The sequence below is a fragment of the Chroicocephalus ridibundus genome, chromosome 1 (genome assembly GCF_963924245.1).
Source record: "Chroicocephalus ridibundus chromosome 1, bChrRid1.1, whole genome shotgun sequence".
NCBI lineage: Eukaryota > Metazoa > Chordata > Aves > Charadriiformes > Laridae > Chroicocephalus > Chroicocephalus ridibundus.
In genome coordinates, this window is record NC_086284.1 from 140,804,053 (window position 1) to 140,831,825 (window position 27,773).

Here is a 27,773-nt window from a genome sequence, read left to right on the forward strand (position 1 = left end):
GAATCCTTCAGCTGCTCACTGAAGCCCGTTTACAAAACACCGCAGGCCAAGGAAGCTTAACAACCTTCCTGATTCTGTAACTCCCATGGCTAATTTCTTACCTAGCAAAAAGTCAAAAGACTGACTTACCACGTGCACTGCTGGCTGACGGGATGCAGGAGCTCCAGGAATAGCACGCAAACGGAAGGTGACAGTACCTTCACAGAGCTCCCAACACTGTATTGCTAGAGAGCCAAGCTGACTCCTTTCTACACATCTGACTCCCTTTCCACCAAGTATGGCTTCTGTAACTTGTACTCACCTTTGCTCTCAGCCTTCCCGAGAGCCACACCTGACCACACCGGAAAGCCTCCCCAGCTGCAGGCAGTTGGACAAATCAAGCCAATTACACCACTGGGTTTCTGCTCTTGACAGGTCTGCTTTGACCAGGCACCTGAAGCCGAGGGGCATCTCCCTAAGCACAGTTTGCAATAGCCACATTCAGGGATAATCTTCGAGACAAGCGAACTCAATAGTTTTAAAGCAAGGAACATGAACCCTCTATTGCCAAAATCAACAAGATGTGCTTGTCAAAGTTTGCTGTTGGCCAAGACCAGCAAGTCCATGGTAGAGAAAAAAACATAGAATACAACCACATCACTAAATAAAACTTCGTCAAGGCACAGGGTCGTTTATTTCCCAATTATCGCCAACGCTGTAATTGCTCATGTGTTCCCACCTGCATAACCTAGGACTTTCCCACAGAATACTTGCCACAATTTGCAGAGTAAGACGTACCAGAGACTTTTCCCCATGGGAATAACTTGAGCTTGGTGAGTGTGTTCCAGCCAGCACATGGGAGAGAGGAGCTGGGTGTGCCAACAACAGTTCTGTCCTTTCACTTACACTTCCAAAGCCCGAGAACAATTCCTCAACTGGTCTTGCAGGATAACATAGAGGTAACTCTGTATGCAAAACACTGCATGCCCCTCTGCTCAATGATGCTGGCCAAACCAGAAAAATCAGATACCTTACATTTCACCAATGATACAAAGGAATCGCAAATAAAATACGCAAGGGAATAGTTTGGTTTTTTACAGATACAAGAATACACAACTTAAGACATGACAACAAGTTGCCATTTGAAGGTGATCTTCAAATGGGAAGGAACAATTAATCTGATTGTTTTTCCTGATGCATAAAAGAAAGTGTGCTTACCTGTGCTAAGATACTCCTGCTTCTTTTAGACTTTCAGAACCCTTTTTTGTTTGTATTTTGGTGTTTCTTTGCGGGGGTGGGGGGGGAGAGGAAAGAGGGGGGAGCAGGCAATCAGAAATAAAGAGATTAATCCCACCATCACATTACGTTGATTGTTCAAAATAAAAAATATTAAATTTTACTTTTTTCATAAACAAAAAGAGAAGACAAAGCTAAGATTATGTCAAAGTTTCACGGAAATGCAGGAAAGGGAAAAATAAAAGGCCTCAGGACAGAAACAATGCTAGAAAAAATGACAGAATGAGATTCATCCTGGGAAAGAAAAAAAATAAGCTAGCAAGAACATAGTAGATTGTATTGTGAAGTCCAACAAACACTGTAACAAGAAATGAACAACCGTCATCCAATTAACTACAGTGTGAAATGCTAGGAAGGTGGGGGAGTTCAGGATTCATGTGCCACCACACACAGCAAAGTAAGTCTGCTGTAAACTCTGATCAGACTGCAGCTGAATTATTACGCTGATATTATTGCACAGACCATTTTAAAGCCATAAAAAAAAGAAAAAACCCCAAAAAACCCCAAAAAAAACAGAACCGGAGGATGCAGGGGGCACCTTGTACTGTAAATGTTGCGATTAAACCATGGCAAGTACTGTACTACACACTGTAAATGCGAAAGAATACCTTAATTAAGGTGCAAGTGTAGTACAACAGTATTTATGACACTACAAGTGCAGTACAACAGTATTTAAATACTGCGGTTTTAAAAATATTTATTTTTCAATACTAAGTATTTGCTTAAAAGTACAAACAAAATACCGCTTTGGTAATATGAATTTTTTTCTGCATGGTTTGGGTATACTGGAGTGGACAGGAGAGAAGCGTACCTACAAGAGCTGTACTATTCCACCCACTTTCAGGACCAAAGAATGATCCTTTACAGCCCAGATGATAGCGCCGTGACACACTGAAGAGAGGAGGGAGGGCAAACGATTTCTAAGATGCAAAATTTCTGGGGGTTGCTGGTAAGCACGCTCCGCACCCTCCACAGCTAACAAGGAAACACTGAGCGAAAGTCTCATGCTAGCTGAAGTCGGTGGCATTTTTACCAAACTCAGGAATTCTTATCCTCCATGGTAGAAACCTCCCCATGGAAGGCTCCTAGGGACACCAGGAGCCTTCCATTAAAAGAAAGGACAGTGCATTGGAACTGGAGCAGAAAGAGATGGTCCAACCCAAGATTTTGTTATTCCTTTTTTGTTAGTCCTTTTGTATTCTGGGCTATATAGAAAGCCCTATCGTATAAAGAACCCTATGGTATCCCAATCTGCATAAAAAATGTGGCCAGCAGCCTGAGGGAGGTGATTCAGCCCCTCTAACTCTGCTCTCATGAGACCCCACCTGGAGTACTGCATCCAGCTCTGGGGTCCCCAGTACAAGAAAGACATGGGCCTGTTATAGCGGGTCCAGAGGGCCACAAAAGGGATGGGATGGGACAGAGGGATGGGACACCTCTCCTATGAAGAAAGACTGAGAGAGTTGGGGTTGTTCGGAGAAGAGATGGCTCTGGGAAGACCTTCTGGTGGCCCTTCTGTACTTAAAGATGGCTTACGAGAAAGCTATAGCTTATAAGAGATGTCAGGGTCTGTAGTGACAGGACAAGGGGCAACAGTTTTAAAGTGAAAGAGGTTTAGATCAGACACAAGGAAAAAAAAAAAGTTACGATGAGGATGATGAGATACCGTAAGAGCTTGCCCAGAGAAGTTGTGGATGTCCCGTCATTGGAAGTGTTCAAGGTCAGGCTGAACAGGGCTCTGTGCAACCTGATCTAGTGAAAAATGTCCCTGCTTATGGTAGGGGAGTTGCACTAGGTGACCTTCAAAGGTCCCTTCCAACCCAAACCATTCTATGATTGTTTTTTTCCACTCTATGTAGAGGAAAAAGTAGTGGCATAAGAAGATGAACAGAGTACAAATACAGCCGTGATAAAACTTGTCCCATAAATTTACATTCCTGTTTTTCTCACTGTTCTGCAGAAGCCATTATTTTATCTCCTTCCTTTCTCCTTGGAAGTCCTACTTTCTTGTACTACACCAGCAAAGCTGAAGTATTAAAAAAACTTCTATCACACATACATATCTACACATAAAACATAAAACTTTGAAGGAAAGTATTTAATGCCTTTAAAATCAGTTTTATCAGCCCAGAGGATAAGTGTTGGCCGATGAAGTTACAGGAGTGGAAAACCTAGAAAAGCATTTTCTAAGCAGTAGCTCTGACTACTGGCCGATTTAATTCTAATCAAGACTGTTGCAATCCAGAGTGTAAACTGATGCACACACGTTGCTGTGCATGTGCTTCTTAAACTGGGCGCTCTATGCCCTTCTCCAGAACCCCAACAACAAAATCCCTGGGATCTGGAAGAGATTCCCTAGCGACAATGAGAAAGATGATTTCCGTTTTCTACTTTTAGCCCCCTCACCCCCAAAAAACCAACCCAAAAAAAACCCACAATCAAATAAGCTTTGCCCATTAACATTAAACGACTCTCCAAATTCTTGGAAGTAGATCAGCTGTGATTTATTGTTGCTGATTTATATACAAGCCAAAGTGGAAATGTGTGTCAAAACAGGCCTAAGAAAACATGAAGAAAAGCAAGAGCAGTGATTCACAGGAATCCAGAACTGGCTTCATTCATATTTCTCCTCCAAAAGGTCTCATTTGTTTATTACAAAAATTTTGATACTACCACCTTTGTAAGCTTTTTTCAAGAAAGAATGGTGTTTCAGGCGAGTAAGTCCCAGGCTATAACTAGTCATTAAAAGGATAGAAAGAAGCCATAGCAGTACACTGACACTCTATTCTCAGCTCAGCCACCAGCTTTCCTTTGCCACTTCGTCAGTGTCCTTCACCTTCTGCCTCCATATCTGAATTACACCATCATGAATTACTTGTGACTTCTTATAACACTTTGAATTCCTTTAAATATAGCAGAATTCCTTTAAATATAGCAGTCCTCTGATCTCCTCATTTCATATAATGCGTATCCATGCATATCACTTAGGGCAGGGAGAAAGGAAGAAGAGAAACCAGCAGGGAGACAGAGGTAACTACAGAGTAATTACTACCAGCGTGAATGCTCTTCTCAGTTGTTAACCATCTGCCCTCTAAGCAACTGAAGAAAGTTTTAAGGCTTTCCAAGTAAGTCAAGAAAGAAAAATTAAAAGGCAAGAATAAAGCAGCAGACAGACAGGAAGGCTTAATTCTATGCCCATCACCTCTTCCAACTTGGAGCGATATACTATGAACAGTGTAATTTAAGAGTTATCATATTTTCAGCATAAATATGCACGTAATTAGCAGTTAAGTCCAAACCAGAGTCCTAATTGCTTAGGATATATAGTCTTTGAACAAACATAAGGTCCAAATCCTTCTCTGGTGCCCCGAGGCAGAACACGAATCAAATTAGTGGTACTTCTGCCCAATGTCACTTTTTCCTTTCAGGCCACCTGAGTGCCAGATGTGAGAAATGATGTTTTAGCAACACCTTTTTTCTTCTCAGTCCCACGGAAATGCATATACTTCCCATCAGACTGTCCAAGGTTGGGAGGGGTGTGTATACATCCACATCTATGTACATGCACACACAGAGATATATACACACATACGCACATATTTGCAACATGACTGCCAGCATGATTATCTTCACCGACTCTCCAGCCCTTATTGGTCCTTAACTATCCGTCTCCGAAGTGCACACATACGCTCACACAGCCATGCAAATAATTCATCTGGCCCATAAACAGATGCTGCCCAGCGTCTACTTTCTCACAAGACCCTCTAGAGAGGGCTGAAGGTGGGCTATAGGTTAGATTATTACACTGGGTGCTGGGAAAGGACCAAAGCAAGGTTCCCTTTCAGCCAGAGACTGTAACAGTCCCGTATTTTATCATACCACCGTACCTAAATTTGTCAATGTACAGTTTTGGGCCTGAGCTGAAAAATCCCTCTGTGGACAGTCTTCTGTCTGTGGGTAGGCAAGGAACAGAGGGGAGAAATGGCAAAGCTTGAGCAAGAGACAGGTTGCAAAAAGTGGGAGCACCCAGCACGCTTGGAGACCATTGCAACTTTCTGCTCTACCAGTGACCTCTTGTGGGGAGGGTGGAAAACAACAGCCCCCTCTTTCCACGCCTCTTGGAGTGACATCCCTCACAAAGGCGTTACACAGAAGCGTCGAGTCCATACTTATCAAGGACCTTCAGTACTTTGCAAATTGCTGAAAAACTATCACAAGCTTGAGAAACTAGGGACAGGGTAAGTAGGAAGACCCTCTCATTTATAAACGAGTAAGGATAAAAAACACAGATGAAACTGAATTTTAGTATTCTGGACGGTATTACAAAATAAGTGACTTTTTTTTTAAACATTGGCAAATCCTACAGAAATTGCTTTGGAAGGATAAATAATGAGAAAACACACTGTAATTTCTACAACGTAGGAAGCAGAAGTGCTACGGAAGGCAAAATATTGTGGAAAATGAAACTTTCAGCAGCTCAGCACTGATGTGATGCTGTTTCGCTAGTATTCCCATCTGCTGTGGAGCAAACTGCTTAAGGCAAACTTTTCATGGATATTCATCACCTGCATGTTCTCCGTCTAATGTTTGTCTGAATTAAGATCCTGTAGGAGTGGTCTGTGGCAGAACTGAAGCTGTGCTTTGAATAGAAAAAAAAAAAAACAAACGATCGCATTATGGTAAGCATTTCAACATCAGCACCTAACATCACAGCATTAGCTTTGACAGTTTTTTCTGTCTCAGTTTGCCATCTTAAAAAAGGAAACTGCTTGTTATCCGTGCAGGACTATCATAACAATTGTGTATCTCTGTACTCTATGTGGCACTTGCAAAACAGTTCAGGAATACTACTGTTTTCATGACAGGATGTGAATAAAATGCAAGAAATCAAGATTAGGGCCACACATATTAAATGAGTATTAACAAGGCTACTTATTTACAGTTAGGTTCTTATGGAAAAAAACTTGCAGTCAGAAAAATAATAAAACTTAAGGATCAAATTATTAACAATATGCACTTCACTACTAGTTTGCCCTAACTTTTGAATGTTTGATTCAGAAGACTTTTTTTTAAAACAACTGAGCTTATATTATCAAAAGAAAAATAAACAATCCATGAGACCCAAATTAAACACATAGTAGGCAGGATCAAAAAATTCATATTATCACAAGAGCCTAACTCTTCCCAACAGAGTAAACATAGCAGCATAGGTTTTATGTGGAAGAGCAAAATGTGGGATGTTTTGCCATTATTATGCAATTATAGAAACGCTTTGCCCAGGAGTTTCATGGTAGTTTGGCAACGACACAGAAATAGTAAGATTCTGATATTTGGCTCTAGCAATCAGTGTGATTTAATCAAGAGACTTCTGTGCTTTCCCTAACCTTGACCTTTTTGTTCTTCTCAATCTGTCTGTTCTCTCTTTGCTACTCTCTTTTTTCACCACCTATCCATCCCAGTCTCCACTTCAGATTTCCGCTCCACCATTAGACTCCCACCTTTGATACCCATTTGTTCAACTTATTCCAGTTCCTTCCCTCCAATTTCACATCCAACAACAGCAAGTAGTAGCAAGCTTAGAGGTGAAAACATAGAATGTTCCATGACTAATTTTATCCCCTCTCAGACTCACTTTAAAACCAGTTTCCTCACCAATCTCAACTCATTCTAGTTATGCGATTTGGCCTTCTCCCAGAACTAGCTGCTCACTCCTTGATTCAAGAAATGGCTTCTTTCACATCTTGAAGCCATCAGAACACTGCACTGCATATAGAAGATCTGTATCTCTGCTCAGTTCTGTGCACAGACGTACTCATCTCTAAGCTGCACCCTACCTGACAAATTGAACCAAAATCCTCCAGCAGCTCTTCCAACATGGAAACAGAAAGCACAGTTATTGATCACATCAGGCAGGGATCTTTCTTTGATCTTAAAACAGCTGAAAATATTTAATCCTGAAGCAAAGCTTACCCCTCTTACCAAAAGAAAGATGATGTCCCAGAACATAAAAGCTTTGAGGATCTAAAAATGATTAGACTTTCTCACAAAAAAAATGGAAGAAATGACACATTTCCTCATGTCTATGAGCCACAGCACACATAATGATCACAAGAGATCAGATGACATGTAGCAACTTGTTTACATGTCTGACTGACACTTCTTGACCTTAGAAACAGCTTGTGCCATTTTGGTTGGCATTTTCTGTAACAGTTCTGCTCAGGGCAGAAAACAAAGCTCAGAAGAGTCAAGAACTTAAAAACGGGGTTTTATCTGAGACCTCATGACCTGAATAGGTGGCAGTACCAGCTCTCCCTATTGAAAGGATATATTCTAGGCCACATAGTCCTGAACTGCAATGTTCTTCAAAACACTTGAGCACTTACTAAAGCTCAGTGATACGCTTGCTTTGAGAGCCAAGGGAAAAACTGACTAATGTTAAGACACCTTCAAAATATTTTAATGCTCATGAGCTAAGCAACAAACATAAATTTGCTTTCATGACCTTTTAAAGAGCAAAACTGCATTTCAATGACAGTCTTCCATAATTAAAAAGACAACACTGGTGAAATATAGTTTACATGATTCATGTATTTTACTCAGTATGTACACAGTTCTCCAAACAAATTGGGTCATACAAAGGCAGTTTAAGAAGTGTTAAGTAACCACCTTATCAACTATTACATGGGATATGTCTTAGCTGGTTTTGCTTCCTCCAGCTCAGCGTCCAACCAGCGGTATCTGCGGTGACGGCGCAGAACTTCAATCGCTTTTTGTTCTAGTGATGTTGGTTGAATACCCAGGTCTTCCAAACCAGGAAGATCAGGAAACTTCATGTCTGTTGTGTGAAACTTTAAAAAGAAAAAAAAAAAAAAAAAAAAAAAGAGATGGAATTCACTTGATAGAATGAACAGCATTACAGCCAATGCAACTATTCATGTACTAAATAAAAGTATCGTGTACTTATATCTGAAGTCACCTTTTTTCTTTTACACAAACAAACCAGCATAAATACCTAGTACTAGAAACATTTTAATAAGTCTCAAAACAATTTTCTACAAATAGCAGCTCTTGGGAGATTCTACTGCAATTTCAAGGCTGCTTATGCAAGACTGTTTCCCCCAAGAAGAACCACGCAATACAATGCCCTGCCGCATCTTGTACTGGATCTAAAGAACTATTCAAACACAAATGTGGACTCAGCCAGCTATGTGTCAGTCCCAGTTCCTCCATCATAATTTTGTCTCAGTGTTTGTCCTTGGGAGGATGTAAAGATTCAATGTGGCCCTACAGAACTATAGCATGATTATACAAGGTATTGAGTACCCGGTGTATTTCAACAGGAGATACAGATGTTCTGCATCTGACAAAAAGTCCTTCAGGGTTCAGATTTAGATTCAGGAATAAATAGCGGTGAGACATGCAGGAAGTGTCTTCATTTTCTCTCCATCAGGTATACATTATCAGGAAGATTACTACATTGCAACCACAAAATTAAAGCAAGCTTATACGTGCATATTTGCATGGCAGTTATATGTATTCTGCTTTGTCAAGAAAACGTATGTTGAATTATCACCATCGGTAGGTTGTTCTTCTCTGTTCATGGTTTACAACAGGTTCATGTGCAGGGCAAATATTTAATTCTATTACTGTATTTGCAACACACATGCCCTAAATCTCAGAAAATGGGAACTTCTCTTATGTTATTATTCCTTGAAAGGTCTTTAAGTCAACCACATCTAATTTTGTGTAGATTACTTAAGGATGAAAAGCTGGGAAAGAGGAGTGATCAGACACAGGAACGACATGGAGAAACTCCCTCTTACACTACCCATGCTCTAGCTGAACTGCAGTTAGTTTTAGTGATTTTGTTCAGGCTTATTTTATGAAGCATAACTCTATAAACTACAAAGGTAGCTAGCAGTAAGGTTTTCAGGAGATGTTATATCTACATCCTAGGTCAAGACAGCCAAGAGAACTACAATGCCAACTCTCTCTAGTATGGGGGAAGGGGGGAAGCTTTGCACTAGACTGTGAATAAGCTTAACTCCTTTATTACACATTGTCCACAGTTTTTCACAATTATTTCTCAACAGAACAGGAAACTGGTTTATTTCACAGATGGAGGAATGTAAACATAGAAATTAATTGCTCACAGCTATTTAGTGAGCAGCTTTAAATATAGGACCCAGTTCTCCCAGATCCATGACAGTAGCCTCTCTCAAATTAATTCGGGGACAATCAGGTCAAAAAAGGCTATTGATAGTGCATCATAAACAAGGCATTAAAACTCCAAATCTGCAAAATAGTTGGGAGAGTACCTGCAGCCTTCAGAGAGCAGCAAGCTTAGAGTCTGTCAAAGGGCATGACCCTATCATTGCTAACCTGCACATATACCAACTGTTTTGACATTAATACTTGCTAAATTACTGCTTTTTCCTCACTTGCAGTTGGGTTTTTTGCAAGATATTTCTCCACCCCCACTTAGACACTCTGAGCAGTTATGAATAAACGTGACGTTGCAACATGTTCACAAGAAATGCATTCTAATGTTAAGTCAGAATCTGGGCTGTATCCAGCGCTGTCAGTTCAACTTTTGTTAAAAATGCTGTTATCTGGATGGTGTAAGTGATTTTAATGCATCTAGAGGTACATAAACTCACTAGTTACCTAAAAGTGGGGAGCACTCCCCTGAATGAGTTAGCTGCACATTGCACATCCAATCTCTACTTTGGCTTTGCTGTTGTCAATAGCATGTGTTTTGGGGGCAGGGGACATGGGAACAGCAAAGCATGCAGCCTTGACCACTTTTAACACTTAAGAAGGCTGGGCCCTTTCCCCGCCCCCATCATGTTACTTCTTGCTATATAACCCTCTCACCAATTGTTTCAACTACTTTCTTAAACATATTTAAAGAAATATGTTAGCTATTCTTCCTTCACTAATGCTAGTGGAAAGACTACATCATAAGGATGCCTTTTAAACAAAAATTCTGCTAGTCCCTCTCTCTTACTAAGCCTTTGTAAGACTACACCAGAGGAATCTCCAGATTCCTTGGACAGTGTATCCCCTTGGCACTGTTAACAGTTTTGGACAAATAAGAGCGAGATTGCAGAACAGCAGCTGCAGCAATTGTATGACAGGAACTGTAACCATTTCTGAGGAAGGTTATACACAGACACCTTTAAAAATTCAATTTTTGTAGTATCCAAACAGTACGAAAGCAATTCTTTATAATCGAATTCTAGCCACTGAACTGACTGAAATACTACACAACATGATGTACACATATTTCAGCACTCCTTGAATGCAAAACTACAAGTGCAAGTTACAAATACACAATGACACATTTCCCAAGAAGAACTTGTGGATTGTCCTACACTTACCCGGTCCACTTTGTCTCGTGTTAACCATGGTTCAAACGGATTAATCTCAAAGAATCTTGCAACTAAACTGTAATCAGAAAGAGTATTGCAAAAGTACAGTCGTTATCCAGACGCACAGAAGAAAACAAGAACGGGTAAAAATATTTCACACTTAATAGACAGTGAGCAAGAGCTTGTTCTGTAGCTGTTCTTGCAAGCTATGCATTCATTAAAGCAGTGAACGTGCCAACCAGCAAGTTCTTAGTCGTGTTTCTGGTAACTTTAACAGCCTGCTACTGAACTATTCTTTTACCTTGGAAGGGAATGGAGGAGCAGGTATCTAGAAGTAAAAGTGAGCATTAGCGGGTGGGAAAATAAACCTCCACGTCCAATTCCTCACACACCAGAGGGTTCAGTCTTGCCCCTTTCCTCCAAACTCTGTTCCCTAGTAGTGTAGGCAGTAATCCAATTAGTCACAAAGTTTGATTCAATGCCTCCATGAGAAAACACGCTTGCTGACAACTAAATGAGTTAACAGCCGTACAAACAAGATGATGGAATCTAGAGCAATCTGCATCTATAAAAAGGATGAGGATTAGTATATTTGCAGTTTCCAGAAATTAAGTTTCCCTTGTAAAAAAGAAAATCTGCCAGAGAAAAGAAAATAACACTACAGCTCTTGCTCAGTGTCTTGGGACCAACAGTATTCAAGGTAGAATCTCTTACTGAAGTGCTCACCTGGCGGACTAGGGTGTTACCAAGTTACTGCACATAAATAGAACTAGGTGTATCCCCCTTTTTAGATGCACTCTTTTCTCAAAAATATAAAATACCACTTAGTTTAGCCCATAAAGGAAAAAAAAAACCACAATAAAGACCGCAGCAAGTGTGAATAAAACTAATCATCACCCACACAGTTACCTTTTAACAAGCTGCCCTGCGTCAGCTGAGCCACGTTAACCCGATGCCTCTACAACCAATTCAGAAACAGCCACAACAGTTCAAGATGTTGTCACCAGTTACACGAATCCAATGTTGAGTCCTATTAGCAGATTGGTAGGAGGCTTCTAACACTGGTGACTTTTTTAGCTTATTAGTTTGCATTGCACTAAAATTGAGGAGGACCAGCGCATTAACACATCTCAACCATGCTGAGGGCAGCTTCTGAAACAGCATTTGCTGTTTGACGGAGCTTTTTAAAAGGATGTGATTATGCCTTAAAGGACTAGGCCCAGGCTCAGATTTATACTGAACATTTTCATGCACTATTACTCACTCAGTAGCTGCAATTCAGCAAATCAGCTTCTGTCCTCAGTGCCCCCTGAGGCCAAAATGTACAGCTGCAGTTCAGTGCAGGCAAACAGAGCACAGTCCATCCACTGTAGTCAACTGAAGTGATGCTACACCTTTCTCTGATTACCCCCCCTTTTACTACTATCTTCTAAAAGATGTCACTGCCCTCATATCACAGACAAAGAAGTGCATGCTCGCAACTGCCAGTTTCTACAATCCTACTGCATTAAGCAATTGACAACATTAAATAACCAAGGCAACAGTTATTTATGCTTCTGTGCCGCCTGGTGGATCCCATGTTCTTCATGAAGGAAGGGTCTCACTTACTGATAGAGAGGACGAGGAAGCGGATAGGGAAGAAAGGTTCGAAAGGAAACGGCATAGATGTACTCTACCATGTCGTAAAGGAGGTATCTCTTAGGTCTGAAAAAAAAAAAAAAAAGTAAAAATCAACAAACATTACCAGTATGTCAGGTATATATATTTGCAGCAAGAGACAACATTTTTAAAGCCCTCCACCATCCAAGCCTACCAAGGACATGTTTTCTTTAAATGATTTTCCAGATTTGTCATTTTACTCACGAGAGGGGAAAAAATCTGGCTGTCCAGATTCTGTGTCGTTTGAAATAGAGAGGGATTAAGTTAGAAAAACATATCATCTGACACCAGTGATGCTTAACAGTGTAAGTCAAAAAATCGCAAAACTGCTTCGTCAGCGTATTGGGTGCTGGTGCCCAGGCACTGGTGGGGGAGCTGCAGGGGTCGGGGCTGCCACATGGCAGAGAGGAGTGAGGAAAAAAGTGGGAGAAACAGCCCTGCAGACACCAAGGCGAGAGGAGTAGGAGGGGGACGAGGTGCTCCAGGCGCTCGAGCAGAGGTTCCCCTGCAGCCCCTGCAGAGCCCAGGCTGGAGCAGGTTTAATCCTACAGCCCGTGGAAGGGCCCATGATGGAGCAGGGGAACAGTGCGAGGAGGAAGGAGAGGCAGAGAGAAGCTGTTACGGACTGAGCCCGTAACCCGCCCTTTCCCATTCCTATGCACCGCTCAGGAAGAGGGAGCAGAGGAGTTGGGAGTGAAGGACTGAAGCCGAGCTTGGGAAAAGGGTGGAGGGGAAAAGGTGTTGCTTTATTCTTTTTGTCTTTATTTCACACTATTCAAATCCATTTTAATTGACAGTGAATTAAATTAATTTTTCCCAAGTCAAGTCATTTTGGCCCATGACAGTAACTGTTAAGCAATTCTCCCTGTCTTCATCTCAACTCATAAGCTTTTCAGCCTATTTTCTCCTGCTGTCCTGTTGAGGAGCGGGAGTGAGCAGCTGGGTGGGCATCTCTCTGCTTGCCAAGGCTAACCACCACAATCATACTGAATAAAGTGTATTCTGTGTACTTTTAAAGCACACCTTTAATGTGCCTCCTCCATGAGATAACCACTGACTCAAATTCTGAATAAAAGATTTTCAGTGCTGGGACAGGACTGAATTTGTACAAGCCCACTTGGCAGTTTGTAATAGAAGGAAGCCAGAAAGCAAATGGTAAAATTAAGAAGGGTTTGTTAACAAGACATCCCATTTCTGGTAGCAAATGGCTGCAAGGAAATTGATTCACTTGCCTTCGCTCAACTAAGAACACACCGTTCTCTTCAAAAGCAAGAGGAAGAAACTAAGATAAATTCTCCCAAAAGGATGCATTCCCCCTCTCAAGATGAAAGGAAGGAAGCAGTCAGTCTTCTATACACCTGTAGTAGTTTAAGAGAAACATATACCATTGGCAGTTCCCATTACTTTTTTGTTCAGTCTTTGCCTTAGGATTTTAATACTCTATAGATGGCTCAGATATCTCCCTTGGCTTTTAAGGCAACTTGCTGGTATTCCAAAACATTCTGAAAATCTTCATGACAACACACAAGGGCACACAGCTGAGCACTGGTGCGTCACTTGGTGTTTGAACCTTCAAAATTACATCCTGCTAATCACGATCAAACCAGCAAACGTGTGTGTCTCCGAAGGATTTGCTATACTTTTCAGCTAAAGCAGAGACCTCATTGACATGACAATGATCGTGAAACTGATTGCTTCCCAGGTAGGGCCCCCCTAAAAATAAGACTCTGTAGGGTTGTGGTTTTTTTCATTTCCAGTCTCCCTTTTGTTTTTTAAAGTAGGAGACACTGAATTACTGTTGGAATTTAAACCTCCACAAAAATGAAACCATGCCTAGAGTAAGACTGTGTAAGTATGTAAAGCTTCACACAGTCCAAAAATTCAAGACTATGATACAAAGAACATGAATTTCAGTTTGATAAACCCCAGATTTCAAAGATATCAAGGTCTGATGTTGCATGCATGAAAACTGAGCCTTCAATTGACATAGTCCTCAGAAAGAACAGCAATGCTAATAACCACAAACAAAATTTGTTAATAGATGCTGGAAAAAAGACAGAACCCCAAATTACTACTACTATAGTTTGTAGAAACAAGTTAGGGCAAAATATTCTAATGGATATATTTAAAGGTAGATCAGCAATATTTGGGAGAATTCAAAAGAATTCAACACTCGAAACTCCTTATCAACTTCATCCAGGTGGCTGGATTACAGAACCTGAGAGAGATCTGCATTTATGAAGTTACACTAAAGGACTACCATCAAAAACAAGATACTAAGCTTTCTTCAGTTAATAGTACTTACAAAAGAAACACAGCAAAAAGTTTTAATGTCAAATTTACTTACTCAGCCGAGGAAAAAAAACAAAACAACCAAACCTCATTTTCATTAGTTATTAGCAGGTTTTTTTAGCAATTTTTTTGCCCTTACACTTTAACTTCCTCATGTCCATCCAAAGGTACTATAAGCCAATTCCACTTTTATCCTGATACATAAGAATCATGTAAGGATGTGCAGTGTAGCCAAACTTAAAAATGTGAAAATAAGATAAACACTCTTTAGATTTAACAAGTGGATGAAGCAAAACCAATGCCACTGAGGAAAGAGTGGAAGAGGTAAAAAAACATACCAAATCTTTGGTCATTCAGAAACAGCAATGACACCACTGCCATTAAAACTCTATTCCACCACAGAGTAGGAAGGAAGCCAAGGGAGGGGTGGGGGGACGACACGACACGGACATGGGACCCAACCAAAACCCAAAACCAGAAATAGAATGCTCTTTTACAAAATTAGTATTTTAAACTCAAACTGGTAACTCCATTTAGAAAAATAAAAAAGCGTCTCATACAGCTTTAGTCAAGGGTTATGCTGCAGAGTTCCTTTGGTTTTACAACACTGGTTTGGATCTTCACTTTAGACCATCATTTATTCAAAGTTTTTTCAGTCACTGTTAGGTGCCTGGAACTCTGTATTTCTTGCAGTGAGAATCTGGCATCCTTGCTTGAATTCCTACCTCGGAAACCTGGGCACCGAACTTCTGGCCCTCTGTAAATTGCCAAAAAAATAAGACTTTGAAACTGTAAGAATACATTCAAAGTTTAGCCAATTGCCCTTCCATCTGGCTGCCAACAGTGTTCTATTTAGTGTGCAAATCTCAGTTTCTCCTGCAGTTGGAGCAGTTGCTTCTGCTCAGGCAGCAATGAACCTAGAAACAGGTGCCTCTCCTTCCTTTTGTGGCAGGCGGCTTTGGATACATATTGACCCATCTTCAAGTTTGCCCCCAAGAGATCAAATAGTCACCCAAAGGGTTAATTATGTTATATTTTGTGGTTTTGTGTTAGCTGTGTCCATATGACATCTATGTATCTATTCTCTTTGATTAAAAAGTGGTTTTGAATGGCTGTCTAGCATTTGTTTCCACTTGTTCTTTAGTGTGACAGTTCATATCATCCCAGTGATCTGAAAGCAACTTCAAGTTACTTATTGTAACCTTACTGTTGCCTTAGTAGTCCTTTCAGACCAGCTTCTTTCTCTTATTTTGCTAGTTTTTGAGCAGAAGTTCCTCAGCATGATCCAAAAGAATTTGAAGACCTGTTTGCTGCCTTTTCAGGCACACTGCACATCTAGCTCAGCTGCCAAGATAACACCTTCCTCAACAGCTCAGTTACAGCACTGAAGAAAGTGACATCATGTGAGTAAAAGATAAACCATCAGCCAACTCTGCACTACGAGAATAAAGAGCTGTCACTGTAACAGCATCACAAAACAAACATGGAAAAAAACAATATAATCTCAGATAAACATTTTGCAAAATCCTGATCCCATGCATGTTTTCAGCGTATAAGGGGAGAAGACAGTGGTATACATGCAATAGTAAAAAAGAGAGCTGCTCAGCATCATTTGTATCTTGACTAATTAATGAATCTAATCTTCCTTTTACCACATATATTGTATGAAGACCATCTCCAGTGCTGTTACAGCATCAAAACATGGACCCATTACCTTGGCATTTGCCATGGTGTTTATTCTTAATGCTAATGACCTATTCTGACTTGGAGCTTTTGTATACAAAGCATTTCAAAAGATCCACAGTCTCTATCCATTCTAATTCCAGGTGGTTTCCACACAGCTTTAGCAGAATTTCCTCCAAATCTATGTTGTCTAGCATGTTTCTCAAGACTGTCTATTTCTTTGTGTGCACATACATAACATTAAATGCAATGGGGCCCAAACTAGGATTTTCAGAGTACTCACAGTAACAGCTTGAGTCATTTTTCCTCCCAAAAAGGAGGTGGAATTTACTGCAGCTCAAACTGTGTGCATGGATAGAGAAATTAAATGTACTGTGCAGCATGCCAAAAAATGACACCAAAAAGAAGTGCTGGGAGTTAATTAGAATCAGAAAAGTAACCTACCCAGCCAAGGCGTATGTTTTTCCTTTAGCATCAGGATCCTGAATTGCATTCATAATTGCCTTTGCTACATCAACCACCTGTGAGGAACAAATTCAGACAATTACCAACAGAAAAAAGGAATGCATGCACACACTCCTCTTTCAGAAGTGATTTACAAGGGGAAAAGAAAAAAAAACTAATATACACACACAGAGGACGTGGGATTGTCTTGTTTTCAATGAAAACTTACATAGACCGGTTGCTTCACTGTTTTTTTGCCCAGAGAAATAAGAGGCACACCACCAAACCAGCGCATGTCTGATAGAAAGACACATACATAGCTTGAGAATAAAATCTGTGAATCCTTTCAGTAAGCAAACAACCAATACCTTTTGCACTACACTGAGTGTGGATCTCTTCTGAAAATTGACTTAACTTTCAAAAAAACAACCAAACAAGCAACAGAATTGGGAAGAATGACCATCAAATTTCAGTAGCGCTTATCGCAATGCACATTTAGTTTTCTTATTAACAATCATGGGAAGCCAGTATTTTCTACTGTTTACCTAGAGTGGGTCAGAGATACCTCAGCTTTGCAAGACAGAAACAGATTCCACTCTTCCCTGTCCAACAATGTTGTTGGTGTCATATTAGTCATTGCTGTTTTTTCTGAGACCAGAACAACTCAGGTCATTTTTTTACATTCCAGCATTACCAATTTGAAAAAATACTTTCAGGGTTAAGATGACCAGACCTTAGCTCAGAACAATCTAAATTAAAAAACAGTGGTACGCCACCACCCCGGAGGGGTGGGGGAATCAAACAGCAAAGTTTAACTAGATTCAGAAAGAATTCAGTCATGAGATCAAAATTTATTGTTTCCATTACACACCTTCAGCTAACAAAATACGGCTCATTTCTGATCAAAACATACCTCTTTGCCTTTCAAAAGCAAGTCACATTTTCACTCTGTTCTCTCTAGACAAGTGTACAAATCATACATGGCTTTATCATTTCAAGAGTACATACTTGCGTAATGATTGAGAAATCGGTCCTCTCTCCCAAACATCTCAGAGGGCTTCAGAATTATAGCATTTGGAAATTCTTCCCTCACTGCTTTCTCTCCAACAGCCTATCGTTCAATTAAAATGAACACACCCATTAGATCCATTCTGAACAGACTAGAAGAGAATGCCTTTTCAGAACTTAATGCATCCTGACTACAGCACTTTTGATGGTGTAATTAAGAAATTACACCATCAGTAGCACAAAAATTGTTTATATCTGAACCATTTGATCTTTGATATCCTATGCTAAGATAAAGGTCTCACAGAACATCCCAAAAGTCCCATAAACACGTAGGTCATTTCTTCTATTTAAAGTACAATGCAGTCTCTCTAATGAAGTGACACAAATTTAAAATGACAAAGTTCAAAAAGGAAGAAGCCTAACCTAAGTACTCTTGCTTATGTCAGACCAGAGCTTGGAAGCAAGCAGAAGGTTTACATAACTCCTACTACATTATCAGAACACTCCAAGATCTGCTTAAGTACAGCTAGACATTTCAGTGGCAGCTATCTACTTTCCACATGACAGTGGTCGATACAGTAACAGCTATCTATCCTATAGAGTTGTTACACATTGAGAGCTACCAAATTTTAACCCTGGTTTTAAAAAATGTTTATAGTAAAGACAAGGCAGAGTACAGCAAGCTCAAATAAAACAAAAATAGCTGAAACTACAACAGTTCCATTAAAAAGAGAAAATTATATCTCCTAATAAGGAAAAAAATAATAGGATACCAAAACCAGATTTTCTTTTTTTTTTTTGGTACAAGAGCAGGTAACAGTCCCACTCCAAAGGCCTGTAATCACGATAATCATCTGTCTTTGCAGCATTCATTGTGGTGTCAACTGCTTACTTTGCGAGGTCATTCCAGCCTTAGATGTTAGACCTGATATCGGATCCCAAACCACCAAGCTAGTTCCTCTTTCTTAATGACAGTAATTTTGGATGCAAAGATATTAAACGGCAGAAAGGAAGAGTTTTCAGAAACACAAGATCTATTTCCCTTCAAAGCACATGAAGTACTAAAGAGGATTTCTAGCTGCAATAAGCACAGTAACTCAAAAATTCCTCAGCTGCAGAAAACATTCCATAGTAAATTCATACACTGATTTCCTTCAAACAGATCCAGTTAGGGGGGGGATGGGGGGGGCGAAGAACAACCAAAAAGTTCACTCTTGTAAAATACATTCAAAAAAAAGTTTCAGACTTACTTTACTCCTGAGGTATTTGGAAGGACTCTTCATGCTAGCATTCAGGTGAGAGATATGAACGAGTGTTTCCACACCAGCTTCCCTAGTTATCTGCGCAATAGTTTTCGGAATATTTACAAATTCATCTTCAAAACTGAAATTTCTAAAACAAGGCAAAAACCAAATTTTAGAGCAATCAACAGTGGTTGCCCACCAACCAATAGGAATCATTACATACTACTTGAATATATTTCAAAAACCTATCTTGATGCTCTTTGTTAGAAAGTTTCTCTTCATGAGGGACTCTTCATAGAATAAAAACATGAGGCAAGTGAAATGCAACAGTAAGCTTCAATTACAGCAATAGTACTGTCTGCTTTTTCACCAGTTAAGATTAAATCAGCAGGAAAAATCCTCTTGCCCCCTAGTCTGTGACAAACAGGAAACTCTTCCAAGTGAAAACACATTATCTTTTTTAAGAGAAGTGCTGCATCCTGAAATCTTAGCAAAGCTGTCTTTTTACAACACCTGTTTGAAATTTGTCTCAATTACACTACAAAGGAGCTCAAAAATTCTGAGCATCCTAAGTTATGGCAGATGCTAGGCACTGGGAAAGTGGACAAAACCAGAGCAAAGAACTCACAGGTGCCTATGCAAATGGAAAATTTTACATTGACAGAAGAGTTAGAACCATTTCCTAGCAGCGCTAAGAGACTTCAAGGAGACGCATGCAAAAAGAACACCTCACTTTATAGCATTCAAGGAGCCTAAATTAGGGGGGTTCAACTGTAATCTAGTTTGGCATCTGATCAAGAACAATGCAGAAGTTCCGTCTCCAAGCAGAACTGACACTATAGGCTGGCAACAATCGCAAAATTCTTTACAAATATCCCAAGACTGCAAGAAAGAGAACTGGCTTCTCATGTCTTTATACTGTCCTTGTAAACACCCCGCTCCGTCTTTTCCATTTGCTTTGGGTAACAAACATCTTGTCCAAATGCCTCTCTCTGTCCTTATCTACTCCCACAGCTCTTCAGATCCCACTGGAGTCTAAAGAAAGCCTTAAAAATAAGAAGTTATTTTTGACCCTTCAGTAACTAATCTGATCCTGGGAACCATCACTCCTGTTCTACTCACAAAAATAGATTTTAGAAACACACAAGAACGAACAACATCCTCCTGTAACTATGGAGTTTTCAAACAACATAGTATACACAGATGAGACTGTACACTAATACTAGGCAAAGGGGAAAGTATTTAATGGCAGGCTTTACTTTTTTTTTTTTTACTGATCTCTACTTCTAATCTTACTCTTTTTTTTTTTTTCCCCTGCTTAAGTTTTTCATAGACTTTTGGATGATTACAATGGTTAGTCTGACCTCATGTTTAACAGACCATAGAATTCTATCTCAGGGTTCCAGCCCCACCATCGATATCAACATGGTAGATAAAATAAATTATAAGAACATTTGTGAAATACAGTGGTAAGTTTTCTTAACATGTACCAAAACTCCTCTGCTTTTCAATCTGTTGAAACCAAATGGAGATTTGGGATTTTTAAAATAGAATCTAACTTTTTCTTGTTGTCATCACACTTCCTTTCAATAACAAAGAAACCCTCTCTTATATAAATCGTACTTTTTTACATTAGTCCAGAAATTTTCAAGGAGGAAGTACATATGAAATATCTATCTGAAAGATAACAAGAGGTTACATTGTCCTTGGTCCAACTGTACAGACTTTCTTTTCTTCCCTCACTCCCACATTATGAAGAAATTTCTTCTAACAGCAACAGACTTTTGAACTGTAATGTTCATAATTTAGTAACAGTGCAAAACAACCCTGACAGATTGGTTTCTACATTTTTACCTATACCCCAAACTCTGAAGAAGATATAGAAAGAACTAAAAACCTCGTCAGATGCACAAGACCAAAATAAATTTAGATTGGGTAAGCTCTTCCCCAGTTAAACTACATTATAGACTCCAACAGTGGGACAAGGAGCTAAGCGACTATCGGAAAAAGTACCTCTACAAATTTGAATGCAAAATCAAAGTGTCTCTCAGAAGTTATGTATGATATTTGACTAGACAATATTTGACTAGACAAGAAACAGCTGAAATAGGTGCTTGCCAACAGACATACTATTTTAGGAAAAATAATTGTACAATTTGAGAATACAACACCAAATGGCTGCTCACAAAAAAAGAACAACAAAGGCGTTAGGCTTGTAAATGCAGATGAAACCGATATCTACGTTTGTTTCTGTCTATTACGATAGCAAAATTATGTACCATATAAAGGCAAATCACACAACTAATGAGTTTTTGTCTGGAAGTTCTGCACAAGGCTTTAAATAAAGAGGACAGAAGTGCACACACGTAAAAAAAAAAAAAGGCTATTACAGGTATTGTAACCAAAAATAAGTAAGGCATTTTTTAAATAGATTTCAAAAAGGAACTATTTTTAACAATTATTACCAAAAAATGCTTATGTAGCTGTTAGTGTCTATGCCAAAATTCTATCAAGGAATGATGTTATTAATCATAATCTTAGGGATTCTCCATTAGCTATTCCTGTTTATTAACATCTACCAGAGAACAGGAAAAGCTTGATTACAGCTTATTCTAGTAGGCCACAATTTATCACTATGCCGAAATGACACGATGAAAGCCCACTTCTGTAACAACACAAATAGGAGCTCACAGAAACTGGTGAGCCTCTGTCAGCTATAGGAAGGCACCCACAAACATCTTTCAGATGTATGAAAACAGTACACTGAACTCTCTGACAGAAAAAAAGCTGTAGACTAGAAAATTATAGAAAGAATGCGCTTTTCAAGAGCAGATCACAACCAGGATTCCAGTTAACCATTTAAAGAAAGGGAAGAACTTTTATATGCAAAATTCAGTTCTGCTTTTTTGTAGAAGCCAAGAATAATGTCAGTGTCACTGCATATTGCATGCATGCTGTAAAATACAGCTACAATGTCCAATACCTGGTACAAAACTATAATCTATCTATATAGGGAGGGGGAAAAAAAAGGAAAATTACTTTGTTTCCCATTCCTTTCCAACAAGATTAATGACCACATTGCTGTGTTCCACGGCTCTTCGGATAGAGTCTTTGTCCTTAGAGTCCCACTCCTGTAACCAGAGCATCAAATGGGAAAAAGATGAGATAATGTGTAAATAGGCATAATCAAAGAAAGATCTTTCACACCATTTCCATTTAGAGGCTAAACAATAGCTGAAGTTCTGACTTTGAGAATGATTAACAGACTTCCTTGTATAGCGATGGTATTGTATTTGATCTAAAGCCAAAGCAAAAGACTTACTAAGAAGAGAAGTTGCCCCAGGTCACCCATCGGTCGCAGATACATGAGGTCATACTGATCACAGCGATAGGGTATGATTACTTGAGATCCAATGCGACCTAAGCATTCAAAAAAAACAAAGTTTCATTTATCTCAAACTACTACTTAACTTTAAGTAGATGAACTTCTGAATATACAAAACTTCTTTTTTTCCCTGGCAGTAAAGCACAACAAATACACATAGATATTTTGAATAGTTATCTGCAAAGCTAAAAGTAGCACAGAAGTAAGTTTTTGAACCAACAACACTGGATACAGCAAGGACATACTTGAATATTTGAGCTTGTAAGACAAACAATATAAGCTCGTTAACAAACAACAACAAAAAAAGTCACAGTGTGTGCTATAAAATAGTCTAATACCTAAAAACGTGTCACATCTAAGGATATTTGCATTTTTTTTAAAGTTGCAGGGAGAGAAGGAAAAAAAAAAAAGCAAGAATTATCTTCTGAAACTCAAATTCAAAAGGGCAATTCTAAAGAATTCCAACCAAATTCCTGCAAACATTTTAGTGAAATGTCCTAATTAAGCTAAAACTAGAAGAATCAAATAAGTGCTGTACCTCTCCTAAGATATGCATTTTACAGACTGGAAAAACAGTACTTGAAGGAGAATGACTTATTTTAATTACTTTAATCATGTTCTAAAGCTTCTAAATTTCCTAGATTAAAACAGTTTTACTAATTGTCACATCTTGGCACTTTAGCATTATGAAAGTATCACTCAAAATATTTCTTCACTTTTAAGATACAAGATGCCAAAGATTTCTAGATAATCCTGCAACCTGAAAAAAACCTAAGAGTTTTGTTAAACGCTTAACTTTTTTAATTAGTGCTCCTAGGGAACGTTACCTAAACGGTTGACAACATATCGTCCCAGGAAACCTGTAGCCCCAAAGACAGTGGCCACAATGCCACTAACAGAGGATCGTCCACTTCTTCCACGAGGGATTACCGCATGATGAACTTGGCGGTGCTGATGCAACACAGATGGTGCTGCAGCTAACACAGAAATGCCAGGGCCTACAACACAAAACAGGAGAGAGCATGTGATACAAGCTAAAATTTACAGTGTCAAACCCTAGTTGATGCTATTTTTCATATTAAAGATACATTTTCTCTCTTCTCCCTCAGCAAAATTTCCCATGTCAAGACTCCTGCCAGGCTATTTTGGAAATATCTGGACAGGCCAGAGGACAGTAGGCTTGATGGAGCTGGTTTTTTTTGTTTGGTTGGTTGGGTTTTTTTGTGTGTGTATGGTTGGACTCGATGATCTCAAAGGTCCTTTCCAACCATGAAGATTCTATGATTCTATGGTAAAAGTCAAAGACTTTATTCTAAGACAGAAAAGGAGCAGACTAAGGTTATCAGTTCCTAAAGCGCAACTAAAGCTTAACTGTCTAGCATTAGTCCTTGATGTATAAGGTGAAGCACAGAGGTTAAGCAAATAAAGAATACTTGCTACAGGTCTTACAGGCAGGTCCCACCCAAGTACATCCATATCCTGCTTCCAGGTCTGGGAACTGCAGGACGAAGACCTTAGAATCACTCCAGGTGCAGTTAACCATGAAAGTTCTACCATGAGGTAGAAAGTTAACCAAACTTTCTACCTCAGTCTAAATATAGCAGACTCAAATGTTGGAGGAGCAGCGATCCCCCTATATCATAGCCCTGGAGTGAAGGGAAATGAAGAGAGGCAAAGAGCCAGATCCATGATGCACAAAATATTGCCTCAAAGCTGTTCCTTTTTGAAAGGAGCTATGAAAAGCTGAAAGCCATGGAAACAGAAGATCAGTAAGATATTCGCATATATTGACAAGGTAGCTCCAATAGGGAGTTTGAGGAGAAGAAACACGCCCTCTCCAACAAAGTTAGCCAAAAGCAGGAAATAAAGTGCTTGTAAGAGATTTTTGAAATTAGAAGTATTCAACACCACTACGTGTCCATGCTCATAAAAAGAAAGGAACAGATGAGATGTAGAGTGCATTAACACATTACAGACACATGGTTGTTGACAAGAGCAAATTATAAGAGCTGTCATTGGAAAACTAGCTTGAGAATGTTATAGAAAACCAGTAACTGACCTTCCAACTTTCAGTGAGTCATGGCCATAAGCATTTTCTAGATAAGAATAAGCAAGTTTCATCTTCCCCATATAAAACTAAGTAGCAAGAATCATAATGTAAACAAGACTAGCATTTGATATCAGAATGACGGATGCATTGGGAAACAACAACAAAATAATCTCACTTGTACACTAAAGCAGTCCGTTTTATCCTGATATGGTTAGGTATTACCAGTTACACAGTGGCACTGATGTAGCCGTGATGTTAAGAAGACAGAAAGGACAGGGCATGTTTGGTCATAAATTCAATTTTGTTAGAATTCAAACCAGAAAATCCAGGAAGATTTTAGTGCCCAAAGGAAGTGTTTCTCTACCCAGAAGTTTGTCTACCCCTCCTCTCTCCATACCAAAGTGTAATAATAAAAGATACCAAATCTCCAATTTTGTCCTGAAAGGTAGTTTGACACTCACTTCACTAAATAAAGCAATTGCACGCATACTTGCGCTCATCAAACTAATGTACTGTGCCTAGAAACTATACTCCAATTGGCTGATAGAAAAAGGACAAGATAAGATATTACCTATCTTCAAGTAGTTATATGACTTCCTAAAAAGCAACTCTCCTACAAAATAGGTCCAAGCTCAGGAACCAAGCATGAACTGGTCCAAGCTCAGAAACTGGGCATGGCATTTGTCTTAAAGTAGCAGATATGTAGGGCCTCTCCATTACTGAAGCCAAGACCATGAGACTAACTAAGAGAAAGAAGGAAAATACAACCTATGATAAGCATCCATCAAAAAAACCACCAAAAAAAAAAAGTCACCAAAACCACCCAAAAAATCCCCCCAAACCCTGTTCCATTTGTCAAAGATCTGCTGGAGTTTACAGAAGTACACACTGCTGAGGCACCCAATTAATGTCTAAAAACCTGGCATGCAGTTTTAAAAGTGAGACAATATGTTCATATTAAAGTTACTCACTAAAACTTACAACACTTCAAACTGAAGTTTTAAAGAATATGCCAACTGCTCACTGCCATATTTACCACCTATCTTCACTCTCTGCTTTTCCCATCATCCAGTTAATTTAACATTGCCCTCTAAAATCTCTGTGTACACTTCTGCGGAATTACAGCGGAGGTGAAGATAGTAATTTCAATGGATTTTTAATACAGGATGTCTTAAAACACATTACCACACTATCCTTCCAATGTTATCGACAGAGACTACAACAAACACACAGCCTATTCCCTAGGTTTTTACATTCAAAACTCTTGGAGAGGAGGGCTGCTTTTTTTTTCCTTTATTCTTTTAAATTACAATAGAACAAACTTGCAAATGAAATCAGGAGTGTACACTGAATACTCTATGCAGAATAAGGCTGGTAGCTATGTAATGGGTACCCGGAGAATGGAGATTAACCAAACTCAGTATGAGTGAAAGCATAAAGGATAACACTGAGGGAGACGGTTGGATAAACTTGTTACCTTGATTTGTGTTCTAATAAATAAGGTTTTGTTATTTACTTTATTTTTCAGGACTGGGTTCTTTATAACCAGCAGGATTCCTTCAAGTATGCAAAAAAGCTACATGGTATGCTGAGATGGTGAAAGAGAAAGCTTGATGACCCATACTCCTTCTCAGTACTTTGTTTATATAGAATTCTCTTTCTAAAGGTTTGTAAAAAAAACCAAACAAAAAACCAAAAAAACCCCCCCAAAACCCCAAAAAACTACACAATATCCATATTTACAGAATTAACACTATTTCTATTACTTTTAGATAGGAACATTTCAATCCTTATAATGTAAAGCCTAAAAGCAACAAGATTTTAGTCCACGGTGAGTACCTGTTGAAAAAAGTATTATTAGATTAACACATGTAAAACAAGACAAGTAAGTTAATCTGAAAAAAATTCTACATGTCCTTCAACTGCTTCATGGCTTTTTTGGTGTTATTTCTCAAAAAATTATTGATTACACTCTTCAGGATGCTGTAACTGTCACACTAACAAATAACATCCAATTACTGTCTTATATTCTCCCACCTGTGAGTATACACCTGTTACTGCTTGCCTTATGCTGTAAGGTCTTTATGGGTGTACATCTTTTCTTTTTCCATAACTGTACAATATCTGTCACAATATATCACCATCTATGGCTAGATGCCCAATGCCTACTGTATTACCAAAAAAAGTTGAGTTTTAAGTATCCTTAAAACCACGAGACCCAAGGTACCCAGGCTAGAGAGATCCTCACCATGATTCACAACCAGTACAGGACCTTCCACATGGCATGGAGCCGTCATAACACAACCCTTATTAACTCCAGACTACATAACTTAATAGAGCCATACAGCTTTCACAGCCCATGTTAATATCTCTAGACTGAGTGGCACTGCTTAAAACCCTGTGCTTCTGTGTAACACAGACTTGCTCAGAGCTCCTTTCTGCAGGGCAGTAAGATTTCATCTTCTCCACTAACCAGAGTCTGCTTATCATTGGAAATTTACTTCTACAATCCGTATCTGAAGCAGTTTAAAAACACTGATTTGAATTAAATATCCACAATAAACCAGAACCATCTTCTTGAAAAGACACACTGCTCCCATTAAAAGTGTGTTAAATTCCTTCCTCACCTTTATAAGCCAACAAACCCTGTTTGCCATCTCCCCACTTACTCAACAGAGGAGCACATACGGCACCAATTTATCTAAAAAATCGGTTCTGTTTTGGCAGCAAAGGCCCAAATACAAGCTTTAAATACAATTTTGGTGCTTCAGCATGCTTACAGACCATGGCCAGTATGTCAAGGTCGCCCAAGAAATCGTAAAAGGAATCCAAACGTTTAGCCTGCAGGACAGCACTTCCCTTGGTGAGATTTTAACGGTCCCAGTGAGACAAGCTACTGTGCGGCTGTGACAGCAGTCTGCAACCCTTTGGGCTACCAACCGCCGTTCCCTACAGAGAAGGCAGGCAGAAAGCGGACCATTTCTGCCGCAAACAGTTAATTTAACCATCTGATTTCCAGGCGCCGGCCTGCCGGCTCCCTCACTCGTCTCTCCTCCGAGGACGCCGCGGTGAAAGAAGGGCGGCCCGCGGGCTGGTAGCTGGCTTAGCACCGTATAGGCTCGGGTGGAAAGCGCAAGGGCAGCCGTTTCCCCGCGGGGAGGGGAGGAGAAGGGCGGCCCCCCGGCGGCGGCCCCTCGCCGGCGGTGACACTCACCTGCCCTTGGCAGCAAGAGGCCGCGGGGAGCCCAAGAGCAGCGAGCCACGGCCGCCATCTTGCCTTACCCACCAGCCCCCACGTCGGACGGCACGCCGACAGGGTCAAACCTTGCGCACGCAGGGAGGGCGGGGAAGTGCGCCTG

General features: G+C 39.7%; 1 protein-coding gene across 3 annotated transcripts; it reads right to left on the bottom strand.

The window, feature by feature from the left end:
* Nucleotides 1-3,751: 3,751 nt before the first annotated feature.
* Nucleotides 3,752-27,773, bottom strand: NDUFA9 (NADH:ubiquinone oxidoreductase subunit A9). 3 transcript variants are annotated; one of them, XM_063355924.1, is made up of 12 exons: nucleotides 27,629-27,773; nucleotides 23,192-23,362; nucleotides 22,302-22,399; nucleotides 22,019-22,110; nucleotides 18,986-19,127; nucleotides 17,736-17,838; nucleotides 16,957-17,024; nucleotides 16,728-16,804; nucleotides 12,258-12,353; nucleotides 10,659-10,725; nucleotides 7,942-8,123; nucleotides 3,752-5,909 (listed from the first exon to the last, which is right to left on the bottom strand). In XM_063355924.1, the coding sequence occupies exons 1-11, from the start codon at nucleotides 27,684-27,686 to the stop codon at nucleotides 7,953-7,955; spliced, it is 1,143 nt and encodes a 380-aa protein (XP_063211994.1). In that variant the 5' UTR covers nucleotides 27,687-27,773; the 3' UTR covers nucleotides 3,752-5,909; nucleotides 7,942-7,952. The 3 variants fall into 3 exon arrangements, with proteins under 3 accessions (XP_063211994.1, XP_063211984.1, XP_063211975.1); XM_063355914.1 differs by having other exon boundaries at nucleotides 3,752-5,914; XM_063355905.1 differs by lacking the exon at nucleotides 3,752-5,909 and having other exon boundaries at nucleotides 7,844-8,123.

Bases quoted from the DNA above. Each gene is read 5' to 3' on its own strand.
- NDUFA9 (XM_063355924.1), bottom strand. From the start codon at position 27,686: ATGGCGGCCGTGGCTCGCTGCTCTTGGGCTCCCCGCGGCCTCTTGCTG. The intron at 22,400-23,191 runs GTAACGTTCCCT...TTGAATGCTTAG, and splicing joins ATATGTTGTCAACCGTTTAG to GTCGCATTGGATCTCAAGTA. The intron at 10,726-12,257 runs GTAAGTGAGACC...TTCTGATTACAG, and splicing joins CTTCCTCGTCCTCTCTATCA to TTTAGTTGCAAGATTCTTTG.